General features: G+C 32.3%; 1 protein-coding gene across 3 annotated transcripts; it reads left to right on the top strand.

Moving 5' to 3' along the window:
• Positions 1–14,164: 14,164 nt before the first annotated feature.
• On the top strand, positions 14,165–16,559 carry LOC105042447 (probable RNA-binding protein ARP1). Of its 3 annotated transcripts, XM_010919670.2 has the most exons (6): positions 14,165–14,777; positions 14,884–15,019; positions 15,112–15,241; positions 15,333–15,372; positions 15,451–15,697; positions 15,791–16,559. In XM_010919670.2, the coding sequence occupies exons 1-6, from the start codon at positions 14,568–14,570 to the stop codon at positions 15,871–15,873; spliced, it is 846 nt and encodes a 281-aa protein (XP_010917972.1). In that variant the 5' UTR covers positions 14,165–14,567; the 3' UTR covers positions 15,874–16,559. The 3 variants fall into 3 exon arrangements, with proteins under 3 accessions (XP_010917972.1, XP_073111315.1, XP_073111316.1); XM_073255214.1 differs by having other exon boundaries at positions 14,165–15,019; XM_073255215.1 differs by having other exon boundaries at positions 14,165–15,019; positions 15,772–16,559.
• The last annotated feature ends 2,833 nt before the right edge of the window (positions 16,560–19,392 follow it).

Below are 19,392 nucleotides of genomic sequence, written 5' to 3'. Positions count from 1 at the left end.
TATATATGTGTGTGTGTGTGTATATATATATATCTTTTAATGACAAGTTGATAAAGTGGTTGTTAAAACTCTGTATACTTTAGTGAGGATATAATATGTTGTCATAATATTTAACTTTAAAATCAATATTAATTCATATACTAATGATAATTTTATGATTCATCACTAAAGATGCTTTAGTGATGATATTTTAAAATAGTTACTATAGGTATATACTGTTGATGACGAGCTTATAGAGTGGTTATTAAAAATCTATATCTTTAGTACTGATATATTATGTTATCACTAAAATCTGATGCATTATCAATAAGAGTATCAACTATAATAAAATTTAAACAATACATAAGATCGATAATAAAATTAAGCCAACATGGTTAAAACATAATATGACAATAATATTTGTCAATCACTAAAACAAGGTGTGGACCTTGATTTCATGTAGATGTGATGTTAAAATTAAGCCAACCATCATAATATTTAGAGTATAAATTAGAAGGATAATCAGATGTACCTAATACCATATAATTTTAATTAGACATTTGATATATTTTTTTAAATAGGTTAAACCGCTGAAATTCATATGCCTTATCAAAATTCAATTTAATAAATTGATTATCTATTATATTTTTACCTAAAATTTTTAATGGATTAAATATTTATTTACAATTTGATTGGATCTAGTTTATTTAATGAATAAGTTATATGAGTTAATATAGTTTAACAATTAGAGAAAAATAATTTTCAATACAAAATTCACTCTTAATATTACAAACAATGCACCATAATTAGGTAATAGTCTAAGACATAATTAAAAACTTATATGCAAACTGACTTAACCAAAAATTTAGATCATTGATCCAACCTAATTTATATCAAAATATATAAATAAATAAAATTACTTAAAATAATATATATAATATAGAGTATTAAAAATTATTTTATATTAAATATCATTACTTACTAATTACAGCATGAATAAAAAGAATCAGACTTATCTACTTTTAAAGAACTTTAGAAAAATATATGCAATGATAGAAATATGTTGAAATTATTAATATTTTTAAATATTTTAAATAAAATATTTTTAAAATATTATAAATAATAGAATTAATTAATTAATTTTATTTTTTAAAAAGAAGATGATTAAATATTTTATAAAAAATATATATTTAGAAATTTTTAAACAAGAATAATAAACTATAACTTTATTCTACTCTCTAAGATTTCTATCTGAATTGTATCAAATACTAGATATAAATCGGAACTCTATTCCATTATATTATTTTTAGCTTTAATTTATATTAAATTTTTTTCATTTGATTACTCATTATATCAACTTATTGTGACCAACAAAAATTTTTCAAAAAAAAATTTTAGTGATGATATTAAATTCTTATTAAAACTCATTTTTCATCATCATTTTTTCTACAAGCCATCATATTTGGGCTCTTTAATGATCTTTTTTATTCTTTTATGATAAACAAAATAATCACTAATGTTTGCCTTTAATGATCATTTGCATTTCGTCACTGATGTCATAAAATACTTGAAATCAGTAAAAATTTTTAATGATGAAAGTAAAAGATTGTATGATCAAATTTTTTGATGTTAAAAACCTGAATTTTCATAGTGGCTTTCCTAAGGTACCTTTTAAAATTAATGTTGAAAGATAGGTCAACAGAATCAATAATAATAATGGCTTAATCATGGTCCAAACTCTAAAAAAGTAATAGAGATAAGACAATGTCATCAAGATCGATGATGAACCACATGAAAAACTCAGCATACACAATCATCCCTCAAACCTAAGCCTCAAAGATAGAATAGGGATTATGCGATATAGAAGGAGACAGAAGAAGGAAGAGATGCTTATGTCTATGATCATTAGCCTTTAGGAGCCTTATATAGCCTTCGTTAGAGTCTTATTACAATGCTCTAAGTATAGCCATAATCAAGTTAAAGAGATATAAAAGCAGGCATGAAATTAATAACCAACATTACATACATTGAGCATAATTTTGCAACAATTTCTTAAATCAAACTCCTAGTTCTTTTCTGATCCTTTTGCTCTTCGTCCTCATCTACTCTCCGGTGTGTCACTGTGCATGGTGATGTGTGGGAGTCTTAATAGCAAGCCACCATATACTGGACTTTGCTAGTGAGTGACATATAGGGACCACAAGAATACCCTAATGGCAAGTCACTATGTCTATTTATGGCCACACACATAGTTATTTATTTGATCCTATCTTAAAATTGCATGGAATGGATCAAAAGAAAAAGTGAAGATCCTAATAGCCACAACATGCACATATTCTTCATGGTTATCGAACTAGTCTTCATGGTTGTTGAAACTCCTTCAAAGTCCCTTCTGATGATACTAATATCAAGACTTCACCTTAAGTGTTGCATGAGACTTAGATATGGGCAAGATAGTGACAATTACTCTATTGTGTTAATCCATAACACATTTAACTGTCAAATTTTTTGGCCAAATTTGGCATGTGACGGGTAATCTATATATCCATAACAACCATACATCATCTGGTACCTTTGTTGAGAGAAAAATGGTTTGAAAAAAATAGCATAAAAATTGTGTTTCGATTTTTTTCTCTCAAACAATATGTTAGACTTGGCTAAACATTTTCAGACTTAATCCTATCCTAATAGTCTATCTAATATAAAAAAATAAAATCTTAATATGAAATATGTAAAAAGTTGCCTTGAAAGATCTTCAAGGTCTCAATAAATTGAGGATTTTTGAAGTACATTCATCATCCATAAAGTTTTTAGAAGCATGAAAACTAGCCCAAAGGCTTTAATATTAATGATAAAAATCAAATCTTCAACAAGATGGAAGATCAATAATATACTTTTTTAGAAAGTAAGATTTTTTTAGATTGCGATGACATGACTTGAGTTTCTTATTCAGTTCTTCAACATGTTTTCCATCTATGTAGCACCAATTTACTGATAGAAATTTATTTATAATTAAAATAAAAATTCTTTCTCACCACATAAAAGGCTATTGGGTTTCAGTGTGATATTAAGAGATAGGAGGGAGGAGAGGATGTTACTTTGATTATCTCTCTCACTTTCGATCTCCTCCTATTATTATAAAGGTGGTTGAGATTATTTTTGGGAGTTGTGATTTTATGATCATATCATGACTCTCATTTGAACTCTTTTGAACCAAACATAGCCATGTTCTCATAAGCATCCGACCTTAATTTCTAATATTTTTCAATACATGAATCAGTGTGCCAATATCAAGTGAGTATCCTCCTAGCTAGTTAATGACTACATGGACGATTTTTTTTTTTGACTTGATCCTAGTATTGTTCATAAAGCCATAACCTAACAAAGATAACTATGGTGATAATTTGTTACGACAATGCGATATATAAAATAAACACCAATAATAGAGATTTGAAATCACATTTAGACTTATGATGGATAGCTCAAAAAAATTATTTTCAAGTGCATGCATCATCAGTGATTAGTTTGGTTAGCTAGGCCTTAATCATAGTCATATTGATAAAGTCTATTATCAAAATATAATTTAATATCTCAAAATCACTTATATCACAAGTTTTCATTGCATAAATATTTCATAAATCCTCCAAGGTCTTTAAGTTCTTGAAAGAATGTTTCTATAACTATAAAAAGTTGAGTGTAACAAGCTTGGCTCATTTAGTATTCTTGCCTAATCCAAGTTATAAAAATATCATGTTTATAAAGAATACAATAAAATATAGCTATTTAGTTTAAGAATGTAGGTTTTTAAGTGATAATTATATAGAAAATTAAGTTTATAAAGAAATATAGCTATTTATACTGCATTGTAGCTAATGATGGCACTCGAAAGACTTGTATCCATTCCACTACATGGTAATTCTAAGGTAAGATAGTGACGAGGGGCTTGAGCCAAACTTCTTGAACTATGGAGATAAATCAGAGGCCAAAGCTTCACACCATATAGAAAAACAAACTGAATAAGCTTAAAGATAACTTAGCACAGGATAGGCCAAGTAAGAATAGCATTGGCTGAGGTAAGTTCAACTATTTAAGAAAAATCAAATGGAGATTAGTTGTAATAAGTTTGAGACTAATAAGATGTGATGATTTTTGGGAGCCCTCTATTGATCAGGTAGATAATATGAGATCTAATAGTTACTAGAATGTGGAGAGTGGAGAATGATTAGTGCTAGTTGCTAGAACTATTAGAGAAGTAGAGGTTGGATATGGACAACTGTCAAGAGTAATGAGCAGTTACCAAACCATTTACCATATTATGTGTAAATAGTGGAATGTAACCTATAGAATGAATCCCTTGGCCAATAAATTAACTTTTATTATCTTTATTTTTATCTTTAGTGTATCATTGTAGTTATATTTAGTTTTTCTAATATAATTTTGTCACAACCAAGGACCTCATCCAAATTGGCTAGTTGAAAGGTATATATTATTTTGGTTCTTTAGTTCTGTGCAAGTATCTAAAATCTTCCTGATGAATAATAGATATGGGACTAAATATAAGCCTGTATAGGTTTTGATAGTATGTTACTATTTAAACTTGATAAGTTATCAAAACTAAACACTTCTTAAAACTAAACACAATTGAGGTGTGATCATTTTTTTGAGTTTTGCCCAAATTAGTTAGATAAATCAAGCTTGAAGCTTTATTGATATTTACTTATGATTAAGGTTTATATGTAAACTTCTCAATTTTATAGCTTGAGCCAATTTTGGCTATTTCCATATTATTAATCTTGTTGATTTTTCTTGCATATTAATCCTTCTAATCTTTATATTTTCCTATCAATCTAGCTCTTCAAACTTTATATTCACATATTAATCTCTATAATCTGCTCTATTATGTATTGGTTTGTTTGCTAGTATTTCTTAAACAAATCATGGTTAAAAGTTATTATAATTAGAAAAAGGTTTAAAATCCTTGAAATAGGCAATGAGAGAGATTAAGGATAGAATTTTTCTAATTAATAATCTCTCTTTTCTTATTTTAGTCTGCCCCACCATCTCTCATCCTTCCCTAACCCTCTCCCTATCCCCTCTCTCTATCTCTCTCACTTCAACATGCCCGACCTCCTTGCATTCTTCATCTTCTCCTCCCTTGTCACTCTCTCTCTCTCTCTCTCACATACATACACATACATGTACACACCTTTTAGCTTGCTTAGTCTTATTTCATCCCTCCTTTCATAATATGCCTCCTTCTCACCTTCACCTAACCTACTATCTCACATACTTTCTTTTCTCCTTCCTGCTCTCTTTCTTTCACATTTGAGCTTGCCCCACTACTTCTCACCCTTCCAGTTTTACCTCCTTTCGAAGCCTACCCCACTATCTTTATTTTTTCCTCTTTTCTCCCTTTTTTTTCTTTCCTTTCTATCATTCTTATTCTTTAATGTAGGATAGAAATGCTCAACCTTATGATTATTCCATTCTAAAATCTTTTGCATGAGTTTATATGATCAATGGTCTCATATAAAAGGAACAAAGCCACTAATGATGAAGAAGAAAATATGGATGCACTAAAATTAAGCTAGAATAAGATTAGACATCAAGTCTATGCCTTTACTGTTACAAAGCCTCCAGATGACCCTAGGACTACTTTTAGGCAAGTAGGGTCATGAAGTGATTCTTGGTTCACAAGAGTCCATAAAGTTTGCAAAATAGATCAATTATTTTTTATGTTAGTAGTGTTAGAAATTTTTTTCTAATATTTTAGTCATTCTTGCTTTTAGAAATACTAATTAAAAGATTAATCAACTCATCTAAATAAGATTTTTGTTCTAAAAGCCTTCTTCATAAGTTAGTTGAGTTTGAGTTGAATTCTAAGAGTTCTGGAGTTTCTTTTAATATATAGATCCAAGAATCTATAAATACCCTCCATATATATATATATATATATGTATGTATATATATATGTATATGTATCAAAATCGATGACAAATTTGACATTTGGGTGCTCCTCAGCTCATACATTCTCTTTAAATTTTTTTACATAATGGATTAATTTGGCACATGCTCTAGTAATTGATTTTATAGAATCTTAGTAAATTTTGGGATTTTTGATATTAGCTAGTTAATTAGTGGTGTACTTAGTTGTAGCATGCTTCCAACAAGCTTGGTGGTCTTGGGATGATAATAAAGCCCTCATAGTAGTAAAGGTAAAAGGCTACTAATTATTTTTAAATCTTTTGGTTTGATTTAAATTTATAATTTTTTTTCCTTTATCCAGTCTAGACTAATAAAATTTAGTTTATTTTTAATTACTTCTAGTTTATTTTAGTTAATTTTATAATTTCTATTAAGAAATTGATCTAGAAAGAATTAATTGATCTAGATTTATTAATAATCTACAATCAACTTCCTCCCTACCCATAATGCAAGTCGAATCCCCACTATCTACTTGAAAAAGAGGTGTCTTGACTATAAAAGATAGAGGCATATCCATCGAACTATCATCATAATATGATTAATAGTATGAACAGACTTTTTGTCAATAGAATCTAATGGTATGACTAAATCCAAGAGTCTATCCTTTTTATATATTATGATTCCATAGAATTTTTTCATTTGATAGTTCTTGTAAAATAAAAACTTGACCAAGCAAACTTCTATCATATATGGTATGCTATTCTTATGCATTCTTCATCTAGCTAATTCAATTAGATGTTAATTAATGTAAATGAACCACAACAATGTAAACAAATTTTAACAAGTTTGACTCCAAAATAGTATATCCAAATTATGAAAAATTCTATAGAAGCTACAAGTGCCAAATTTGTACCTTGTAAACTTTGATTGTTCTAGTATGTGAATAAATCGTAAATTTGGTTGAAGTAATTAATGTCCAAATTTTTTTCGAATCTCAAAATTACTATGTTTCAACCATATTACTCATAAAGAATGCCGATAATCAAAAAGATAAATCTAAAATTAATCATATGATAACTACAATGATCCCAATGCTAAGTCAATTGATATTTGTAAAAAACTAGAAATAAAAGAAAAGAAGTGTTTCTCTAAACCTTGCATTGGAGCTACATCATTTTTCTTCTTCTTCTGATTAAATACTATTGATCTCTTTTGTAAGGGTGAAATAATAAATTAAATGGAAAGTGTCAAAAAACTAATACTATTAGAGAAAAAGTTGAAGAACATTTAATTTAGGTTGAGCCATTACAAGAATTTTGCTTTTTAGCGATAAAAAATTTGGTCATAAATTATTTTACTTTCATCCTTAAAAATTTTTAATAATAAAAAATATTTCATCACTAGGTGGTCACTAAAGGTACTGTAGCTAAAAATTTTACTGACCAAAATATAATTCTATTAGAAAAAAACTATTACATCTAATGATAAAATATAAATAGTTATTAAAGATAAATATTAGTGATGATTGTATTTATGATAAAAGATGAAAAAGAACATTAAAGAGCTGAAAAATGATGACTTAATAAGAAATTAACAATCAAAAGTATATTTTAATGAGGATTTAGTATTGTCACTAAAATTAATTTTTGATAAATTTTTATTTATCACAACAAAATGGTACAATTAGTGAAGATTTTTTTATGACAAAAGATTAAAAAAATTTTATAAATAATCTATTGAAATAAAATATTTTTGTTTTAAATTAATATTTATCCATTTTGATTGGATTTGAATAAAGATCTTATGAATCTAAGATATATATTTTCTTATATCTTTTTACTATATAAGCCTCCATAAGGGATCAAACAACAGAACTATTAAATATTTGCCTACTACTTAGCTATCATGATAATATTAACTTCTTATATAAAATTATAGTTTATTATACTTATTTAAAATTTTTTATATTATAAAATATTTTTATTTTAAATATATTATGATATTTTTTTAATTATTTTTTAATAAAAATATAATCATCTTATTTTTCTAAAGTCTTTTAAAAAAGATAATCCATAATTCCTTTTATTTATGCTACAATTAATAAGTAATAGTATTTAACATATAATTTTTTTAAATACTTTATATTAATTGTATATTTTATTTATGTTGGATTACTAATCCAAATTATTGATTAAATTATTTTTCATGCAAGTTTTTAATAATTATAATTTAGCCTATTATCTGATTTTCATACATTACTTCTAATATTGATGGTGAATTTCATAGTAAAAATTATTTTCTATACTTATTAAACTATCTTAACTCATGTAACTTGTTTATTAAATAGATCAAGCCAACTTAAATTTAAAATAAATGTTTAATCCATCAAAAAATTTTAGTAAAAATAAAATGTATAATAAATTTTATAAAATTGAATCCTAATGGGGCATATGAAATTTAATAGTTTAGTACATTTGAAAGATCCATCAAGTATCTAATTAAAATTATGTGCTATTGGATACATCTTATCATTCTCTAATTTTACTTCAACTCTCTTGGTAATTGGCTTGATGTTAACAGCATATTCACATCTTATTTTAGTAATTAACATATGTATTATTTAAATATTATTATAGTTAATATTTTTGTTGATAATATCTTTATTTTATCATTAATATATAAGATTTTACTGAAACATAACAATTCATACTAAAGATATAGATTTTTAATAATGGATCTATAATCTTGTTATCAACATATATATCTATAATGATTATTTTAAAATATCATCATAAAAGACATATGCTTTATGGTGATAAATCATAAAATCATCATTAATATATTTATCAATATTTATTCTAATGACTATTTTATCAGCTCATCATTAAATAATATGTACAATATAATGATTATTTTAAAATATCATCACTATAGATATAAGTTTTAGTGATGAATTATAAAATTATCACTAGTGATTTGATCAATATCGATATTGACATCAAAATTATGACAATATAAAGATATACATCGATAGTGACTATTTAAAAAAATTATCACTAAAGACATAAATTTTAATGAGAAATTATAAAATTATCATTAATGAGCTAACCAAAATTAATTTTAGCACTAAAATTACTTTCTAATCTTAAAATACTCTATTTAATGATGAATTGTTTATGATAAAATAAAAAATAGTCATTATATATATATATATATGTGTGTGTGTGTGTGTGTGTATGTAATGATGAAATCTAATTTTGTTATTAAAGATATTAACAAAAATGGTTTATTATGATCAGTTCTTATTTTCATCATTAAATATTGGTTTTGAGTGACTAGAGTAATATAAAGCTTGAATAGATTATTATGCAAAGGCAGAAGTTTGTAGGGACTGATATGAAAAAAATATCCATTGATTGGCTATAAAGCTTTAAGTTTGGAGTACTATTTTTAACTCTAGTAGGCTAAAATTAAATATTTAGTACTAAACTAGCAAAATGTCTCATGATTGGACTTTGAGTCTCAACAATCCTTTTTTTGTGTATAAGAACAACCTTTTGTTTAACAATATGTGCAATCCGATATTTTAAGCTCAAATATCTATAAATTAATAAATTTTACAAGTCCATCCTCAGTGCAATGTTAAGGTTGATCTCTCCATAAAACTATTGTTTGCTCTCATAATTAACTTTTTTCCCACAAGAGAAATCCATTATAATTGCTATATTGCATTCCCAAAATGGCCATGTTCAAATTCTTTAAATTTAGGATAGTTATAGTTACAAGGGAAACGGCTAATGCCATTATTTCAAGATCATTATTGTTCAAATAAAAAATATTTGACAGTTGATTTAATAAGAACATTTTTCGGCAATCAAAATTTGAAATTAAAAATACTATTTTATTTAGTGAACATTGCAAATGGTGAATACTAATTGTTACAATTGTTATTTAACTGCCATATTAATAGCGGACGAATAATGATCATTATTTTGTATATAATAACATAATAGCTCTTGAAGAACTTTTAACGACTGTAATTAGTCTCTTTGGTAACTGATGCCATAATAGAGAAAGGGATAAGATCCATAATTACCTATAAGGCATCCGTGGAAGCTAAGAAATCTAAGAACTTTTTAGTCTTCTCCCACAACAACACAGCGAGTGGTAAAAATAATTTTATGTTCCATAAATAACCAAAGAATTTTTGTAATTGATGCATACAATGGTGCACAGTCAAGGAACTAGGATGGTTCTTTTGATAACTTATGTCTCATGGTTGTCTCCTCCCTTTAGTGTGCTAAAAAAATAAATTCTGATGGTTCGTTTGTGGGCCTTCTGCAACAGCTGGAATTCTGATCAGCGATCAGTCTGAAAAAAATATTATGTGCTTATGGTAAGAAGATAACTACCTCTTCAGTTTCTTTTGTAGAAATCGGGTCCAGCAATGGCTATTCAACAGTATAAGACATCACATATTTGGATAAAAGGTGATTCAATAACTATACTGTTTTGAATTAATTATAATCATGCTTGTAAGGCTGTGTATCACCAATATTGTATCATCGATTCACCCGAGTTGGTTTGCATTTTAGACGCTGGAAAAATTTTTTGTGCATCGCATGCGGTGATTGACTTACGCAAGAGATTGGATAAAAAAATTATTTTTTTTATATATTTGATTTTATACGTGAATCAATCATCATGTACGGTGCACAAAAAAATTTCTCTTAGTTGTTGATATACAGTCTGTTATGCATACGAGAGTGTAATGTATTTGTTTTTTTTTTTAATCAAAAACGATCGTAATTTTAAAGCCATGGGGTCGACTTAGCCATGCGGGATAGCTGGCGGTGTCAGAGCACCCGCGCAGCTCACATGCAGCCCACGAGACTGGAGTATTGCTTCTGTATGCTCGCTGCTGCTTACCCGCGGTAGGCCTAAGCCAAAAGTTCGGCCAGGATTCACCTTCTCCCCAGCCACCGGTCCCTCCTACAAGCTCAATAAATCCAGTAGCCCACCTCAAGGAGTGGGAGGGGCACACGAGGCGAAGCATGAGACACTAACTTGGAAGATGGTAATAATAATAGCAACAGCTGTGGGGAGAACGAGTGGGCTGGTTCTGAAGAGCATCCCACAAACGTAGACAAGGGAAAGCATTTGAAGCCTAGGCTTATGATGTTAGTAGTTGATGGTTGGAGGTGGGTGGTTGGTGATGGTACACCCCATATAAATATATACATATAGTGTTAAAATTTCTCTTCCTGTTTTAAAGTCATCTTCTACCGACCATTTCACGTACTAGGTATATGAGATTATATAAATAAATAAATGTATGTTAACATTGGGTTGGAGTGTGTGTGTTTTTTCTGTGGATGGGTACTACTGGTGGTGGTAGAAGGGAAAGAAGGGAGAGCATGTGGAGGTTCTGACGAGACTGGCTGGTTGTGCAGCCTTCATGTGGATAGTACGACGGATTCCGCATTTCGCCCCCTCCCTGCTTTTCTTCTGGACATTCCAAAAGCTGGAACTGGTCCAGCCAACCCATCCCAACCCAACCAATCCCCTCTCTCTCTCTCTCTCTCTCTGTATGTGGTGGATGTTGTTACTTAAATACTATCCTAAGATAAGATATATGAGGTTAGGCATGGAAGAAGATCGAAAGAAAGAGAGCACATAAAGTATGACGAGCCATGCATGTAAAAGAATAGAGGATACCGGTGAACTATTTAGTTAGTTCTAAGCCTTTTGCATGCTTATTCTTTTACTTTCTAATTTAGGAAAGCATAATTTGACTAGTGCAACGTCGACTTTGCTGTTAATTTGCAAGCTGTCAACATGTAGAGAGTCTTTTGTCCATGCTTCAGAAAACTATTTAGTTTCCTGCACTGATGGATATATAATTGTTGATTGTGTTAACTCGCAATGGATTGTGAATATTGTTTGAAAGTGCTTTAAAAATGATAATTAGTAGTAACATCGGATACTCAAGCTTCAAATCATGTGTGTTAATGATAGGTTTTATTTCAAGGAAATATGTTATGCCCCATACCATATTCAATCATCCTCAGATTCAACAAATTAAAATTCCTTGTTCTTTACCTATATCAGACCAAAAGAAAAATTTAAAAAAAAAACATAAAGATTTGTGCTAATTAGATAAATCGAGTGGGAAGTGCATGCAAATCATAATTGAAAACTGATGATAATAAGCCAGAACAATTTGGAGAATAACTACTTTAGAATTTGTTTTTAATTATGAGAAAACCGTGCTCATTGTTTTAAATGTCTGATCTAGGAAATGCCGATATAGCTATCTTTACTATTATATTTGTACAAGCTTACACAATAAATAATGTACCTATGAAACCTATGCAACAAAGCCTATGAAAGGCAATTCATTATATTAATTACAAAAAAAAAAAAAAAGGACAATTCACTGCTTTAGAATTTTATTTTTAATGATGAGAAAACCGTGCTCATTGTTTTAAATGTCTCATCTAAGAAAGGCCGACATAGCTATCTTTAGTATCATATTTGTACCCACTCACAATACATTATGCAGTTCTTTCAATATCGAAGAAAGTTTAGCATAACATAAAATTTCTAGAACCCCACTCCATATTTTATAAGGCTATATATATATGTATGTATGTATGTGCGTGTACATATATTGTGTTTGTCCTGTGGTCATGCTTCTCATACCGTTCCAACGGACGTAGAGGGACGACTAATGTGAGGACAAAACGGTCCGTTTCCTTGGGGCAAGTGCCAGGCGAGCCGTGAGCTGAGTTGCCGTCCACGGCGTCGACGCCGAGTCAGAACAATCAGATAATGGTTTATTTTATGGTGAACGAGAGAGAGAGAGAGAGAGAGCTTTGACCAAGAATCGACAGTCTAAACTGTTGGATACTAGCGACAGTCATGATTCAGTTCCAGGGTCTCTTTTCTAATTTATGTTCCACAAGATACTAAAACCAATACAATGCACCTTTTAACTACTGTTATTCTTATAAAAAAAAAAAAAACCACTGTTTTGCTTCTTCCTGTTTCAGTCTATACCATAAGAATCGCCGCTTCCTCAGGCAATCAGTACTACTTTCCTTTTTCTTATTTATATATAAACCACGAAAACAGTAACTAAGAAAGAGATGGGAGAAAAGATCCAGGCTCCGACACAATTCTTATTCAGATAATCTAAGTCAGTCCCATTTTAATCTCTCTCTCTCGCCCTCCCTCCCCCACTCTCTCTATTAATTTTGCAATGGGAGCAGAATGGCCCTAGGCCTATCTGCAGCTGCACTTTTTGAGCTATGAGGACAGAAGTTAGCAGTGAAAGGTTGGTCCATCCATAAGGGTGATGATGCAGAAAGCTGGAGCAATTAGAGACGGTCTAGGCATGCATTCCAACTCAACACCCCCTACCCATATATGGGAACAAAAATTCTCTTGATATGCTAACGGGAGTCCTACCACTAATAGAGCCTGTCAATTGTGTGACTCAGAAAAAAAAAAAAAAAAAAAATGAAGCATCTTCATATAGTCTATCTATGAATTTTCTGCTTCACAAAGTAGTTTGTCTTTTTTGATCCATCCATGGATCATAGTACCTTATTTCTCCTCTAGAAGTCATTTTCTTCCTCTCTCTCTCTTCATTATTATATAGTCCATGACTGTATGATTCATACTTGACAAATACGTCATATAGCGATCAAATATATATCAAATAAATTGAGATAGTTTTCAGAATATGGTGTACGCATTAGTACACCATACATGGTCAGAATGCTATATATTTAGTAGGCTAGTCATCTAATAACCCACTATGAATTTTTAAATTAATTGATACATGATTTTTATAATATTATATTTATTGATATATAATGTATAACTATGTAATACATATAATACATATCTTCAAATAAATTAGTATATAATTTTTAAAATATATTATTCGTGGGTATTTAATCTATGGTCATGTGATATATATTTAAAATAATAAATTTTGGAGGGGAAAAAGGAATCTCTTATGGAAGGATAGCGAGGGATGGATGGCTTCTCAAGGAGGGGAAGAGCCATGGGATGAACAGATTTTTTAAAAAAAAAAAAAAATTAATTTAGGAAGTCATGAGATTGGATCGACTCCGCTGGCAGGAGCCCCATTCCAGAGTAAATTTTTGTTCCGCATACAACACCGTGCGTGCGTTAACATGTCTTATAAATGTGAAGGTTGAAGCCAGCGAAGCAGACCAACGCTGCCTCCCCTTTTCTTTGCCTGAAAACCTCTCCCTTATTATATACAAAGAGAGAGAGCTCTTCCATCGGAAATCGACCGGTCCTTCTTGTCGTGGGCGCCACCACCTCCCCCTCCTTTCCCTCCCTGCTCCCTCCCCACATATATACTATTCTCCCTCTCTTCCTCTCCCTTTTCTCTCTCTACCTCCCTTCCTTTCTTTTTCCCTGTCCCTTCCTCCATTCCTCTCTGGCCTGTAATGATTTCTGTGCTGCTGCTATCACTATCTGAGAATCCAAAGGGAAGCTCGGAAATGTTTTCTGCTATATGAGAATATAGAGATCAGAGAGAGAGAGAGAGAGAGAGGGACATATAATCTTTGAGCCATTCCTCCTATATTCTCTCTTCTCTTTGTTGGTGTCTTGTTGTGATGGCGGCGCAGCCACGGCACTTCCATATGGGTGGCGGCAACGGCAATGCCGGTGGCAGCGACACCACCTACACCAAGATCTTCGTGGGAGGCCTCGCCTGGGAGACCCAGCGCGACACCATGCGCCGCTACTTCGAGCAGTTTGGCGAGATCCTCGAGGCCGTCGTCATCACCGATAAGAACACCGGCCGTTCCAAGGGCTACGGCTTCGTATGCATTGCTTAAAAAAAAAAAAAAAAAAAAAAAAAAAAACAAACCTCAACCATGCACTCTTCTTCTTCCTCCTCCTCTGATCGTCTATAATCTTTTGTTTCAGGTAACTTTTAAGGATCCCGATTCAGCAATGAGAGCATGCCAGGATCCATCGCCGGTGATCGACGGACGGCGAGCTAATTGCAACCTGGCATCGCTCGGCGCTTCTCACCGGACCCGGCCGCCGACACCACGACACGGTTTATATATATCTTGACAGTCTTACTCCATCTATATATTTACATGTCTTGCAAATTCAAAGGAAGGCTAATGGTTTATGTTCTGAGTGCAGGGATGGCAGGGAGGTTGAGACCCCCCCTGGCTGGACCCAGCATTGCTGCTTCCACATATCATGGATCAGCTGCCACCACCTCTTACTTCCATCAACCTGCCCAATATTCCTATCCTTACTCTGTTTATGGGTAAAGAAATGTAGCCTTTTCTTATTAAACTCAAAGCTCTTTTTCTTATGAAATCCTTCTTCCTCAGTTCGTTGCTCTCTTTTCCTATCAGATACTCTGGAGGATACTCCCAAGAAAACATGTACCCAATGGTTAGTATTCTGAGAAGAACCCGAACAAAACTAGAATAATATTCATGACAATGCTTAATTTTGATGGCATTGTTGCAGAGCTACTACGGTTTATATGGTGGAAGTGGAGGTGGAGGGCAGCACCACCAGTTTTCTCCATACTATGCGGCTGCCGGACCGGGGGTTTTCCAAAATTTCTACCCCTACTATGCCCAATTTTCGCAGGATATCCAGGCGCAGAGTGGATATGGGCTGCATTATCCACAGATGCTGCAATATCCTTACGTGCCACAGCAATACAGGGCTGGGATTCTCTCCATGCCTCCTTCCATCGTGCCCACCACCGGTAACATTTCTCGCCTGAGGCTAAAATAACATGCCGTGGTTTCTCTCTAATGGTGGCACTGAAGTCAGTAACAGTGCTGGTTTGATTCAACAGGAGTGACTGCCACAGCAACTGTCGGTTCCAGCTCTTTACAGCAGCCACCCGGAAGCACCTCGGTGCAGAAGCCATCATCTTAATTCTTGCATCTGATATTAGGATTCATGCATTCTTCCATCCAAATTACTAACACTGTCGCATTGATAGAAGAGAAAAAAAGGAGGAATCGTATATTTGGTCGTATGAAGGGGTGAAGGAAGATTTGGGATTTCCTTGTACCCCTCATTCCTCTCTGATTTCAAAGAGGATAACTGATTCATCAGCTCATTGATCGAACAAGCGATCGGGATGCATCGCTTGCTTCGCTAACTGTCTTCAACATCACCATGGTCTGTTCTTCACCATCATCATCATACATTGTTGCATTGCTTATTTATCATTGCTGTTCAATTAGACTTAGATGGATAGGTGTCTTCTATTGGCATGGAGGCTTTAGAATATTTGTTGGTGCATCGACCGGAGGCTGGAACGAAATATTTAGCCATCTTTCCAGCTTCGACATCAAGCTGACAATTTAGAGAAAGCGATCGGTGTGTGTGCAACACCAATCTCTCATCTTTATCATCCTAGCAGCTCATCATGGTTCAGAGAGACAATTTTAAGTCTTGAAGCTGATCCATTGGAAGATAGCAGCAGAGGCCGCCGGGATGGCTCTGCTGACTGACTTGTAATAATCTTCTTCCTTCTGTTTACTGTTTCTTATTGTTATAAAGTTATAAATTAATGCAGGATTAGTTAGATTAATGGGATTCATGATTCCTTCCAACTCTTCCATCTTTTATACCTCTCTCTGCTTTCTTGTTACTGTGCAACTGTATCATCTGGTGTTGCTTTTTCTCCTCTCTTTTCCCATTTCCTCTATAAAAGAAAACTGTGAGGTGGAATCCAAGGGAGCAATGCCAGTGGCGTGGTGTGGTGGTATGAGAGTGGGAGGGGGAGGTTTTGTGGGGAGGTATCCGAAGTAGCTTTAGCTGTTGCAATGAGAGCTCCAACTAGGTGTACTCAGCTCACATGCTAGCCAAGGAAAGCGAGCCTTTTCTTTGTATATAATCTTTAGGCATGCAGCGAATGAGAAAGGCGGCATGTGAGAGAACGTGGGTTGGACGGAAGGGTATTGACCACTGCACTGAGTTGACTGGAATTGTTTGTTCTGAAGAAGGTGATGATGTATGCCTTGGAGACTGACCGGTTCCAATTCCAAGTAGCAGACGCATGAAAACAGTATTAGATACATGTAATGGTTGAGACAAATCACACCATTCGATTCCCAATTACAATCTCATGTGAGACAGATCATAGAGTTGTTTCTGATGAAGCTAAGTAGCAGGTAGAATCACAAATCCACAATAGGTCTGCTTATAGAAGTTCATTGACATAAAGTAATCACAGTTTGAAACACTTCTCCAATGGGTTAGAAGTTCTTGCTTGCACTCTGAAGTCACCCCTAATTCAATACCCAATTAAATAAGCATTTATGAAAAGATTTAATCTATACGAGCAAAAAGAAAATATGTTCTGGACATGTGATAATCACCTAGGTCCAAACCCCAATTGTTGAAGATGCTCCATTACTCTATCCAGGTCTTGATCTGAAAACCTTTAATTGCTAAGGAAAGTGGTGTGACCATCAGAAAAAGCCACAATTTGCTATTTTTTATAGTTTAAGAGTTATGTAAACATTGTTTCATGTGTATGTTAATGAGATTTTAGTTTTGCACATAATGTAATCATTGATCTTATCCATGAGTGCTACCAGTTGCACTCAGTGCTGCTGATGATGGGCCATGCAGGTCATCACCAATGGTACTGTCCGGTATACTTTTGAATGAAGGTCTTCTGAAATTGCTTCGAGTTCTTTGATTCTTATCTTTGCTTGTAACACAACCATTAGTTGCCTTCATCCACAAATTATTACCATGTGAACTCGAAGCTGTAGCTGCTAGCCCATGCTGGCCATCCAACTTGGAAGTAATCTTACGTTCGATTTCACCAAGTTGTAGGAAATGAGCAAGGCCTAAGTGGAGATCATGATTAAAAAAATTAGGTACCATCAAATCATGAATTTGAAGATCTCTTGCTAATGCATTTAGTGGTTGCCAATGCATCACTTAAATGATCATTCATTTACAAACTCCAAATCCAGAGAGAATGTAATGGAACCGAATGAGTTTGTAGTACTTTTTCCCATGATCTTCCATTTTGGGAAAGATCACTCAAACTTAAAGCATTTCGAAATCTTTTTTTGTTTAACAATTAAGCTTGTTATCCAAGCAAATTCTAGCAAAATATCAAAGACATATAGCAAGTAGATGTTCGAATATTTTTCTTTTTCTTTTTCTCTTCTTCTTCTTCGATCTATGATCTCATCTAAAAAAATTAGTCAAAAAAAAATTAGTTGGTTTCATTGATTGTGTATAAATATTCAAAATCTTCTTAGTTAACTATGATCAAACATATGCTCATACTGCTCCTCAATCCTCACATTCTTCCCATTTAAAATCTGACATCTTTGCTAATTGAGTATCTAAATTTGGTTAACTTCAACTACAAACACCATGACCAGTTAGTGGTTGGCCCCAAAAGGTCAATGTCCCTAGTAACAAATGGGTCATGGGCCTATATTTCTCTGATGCGATTTCCATCACACCCCGAACCTACCACACATATGTCATATGACATAGCAGCATATCCCATAGAGCATGGCCCCATGAAATATACAAGCCCTTACACCTGTCACTGGACTAGAGTTCTAGTTGAATTTTTTTAGGCTGCATTTGCTATCTTTGAGATTTTGAAAGCTAGATACAAACCCACACCACCCCCACCCCCACACAACAAACACACACACACACACACACTCAATAGTACATTTAGAGTGAGATAATATGTATAAGAAAACAAATTCTTTGTACAAGTATCAAAATACTATCCGAAACATAGTCGGATAAAAGAATTTTTTTGAGTTTCAAAATAAATAGCAAAATCTAACATTCCATAATACAAAAAACAATCAATCATTTTTAAATCATATGTAACCCCATGATTGGACACTGATAATGCTACATCAATTTCTGGTTTATATGGGGCAACAATAGGATCATATTTCGAACTCGTGATGGGGCAATAATAGTATCACATTTTTCAGCCTGTGACGGGACAATGATAATGTCATCTTTCTGGCCTATAATGGGCAGTGATAAGGTCATATTTCCAACCTATAACAAGGCATCAATAGCACACTCTAGTTAACAAGATCCTACCAAAGTCATATATTTAATTAATCAAGTATTCAAATTGATATTAGAAAATAATCATAATCATTTATCAAGTTTTACATGATAGAATTAGGGTTCAATAAAGAACACCAATTCTAATTAGAGTAGTCAAAATTTATTCTTCCAAAAGTTCGAATCACAAATACCCATCAATACTATTTTTAAGTCATTACAAGGACAAATCTAGAATAAAAGTCTGACAATCAAAATAAATTTTTAATAACTTAGTAAAATCATCAAGATTATTTGGGAAGGATAGTTACCTCCATATGCCTAACCAAACGTTGCCATCAACTTCTTTGGCATTTCAAAAATAACCTAAAA

This window comes from Elaeis guineensis, chromosome 4, assembly GCF_000442705.2.
Source record: "Elaeis guineensis isolate ETL-2024a chromosome 4, EG11, whole genome shotgun sequence".
Classification (NCBI taxonomy): domain Eukaryota; kingdom Viridiplantae; phylum Streptophyta; class Magnoliopsida; order Arecales; family Arecaceae; genus Elaeis; species Elaeis guineensis.
The sequence above is the reverse complement of the archived record's forward strand: the minus strand, read 5'-3'. Positions and strand labels throughout refer to the sequence as shown.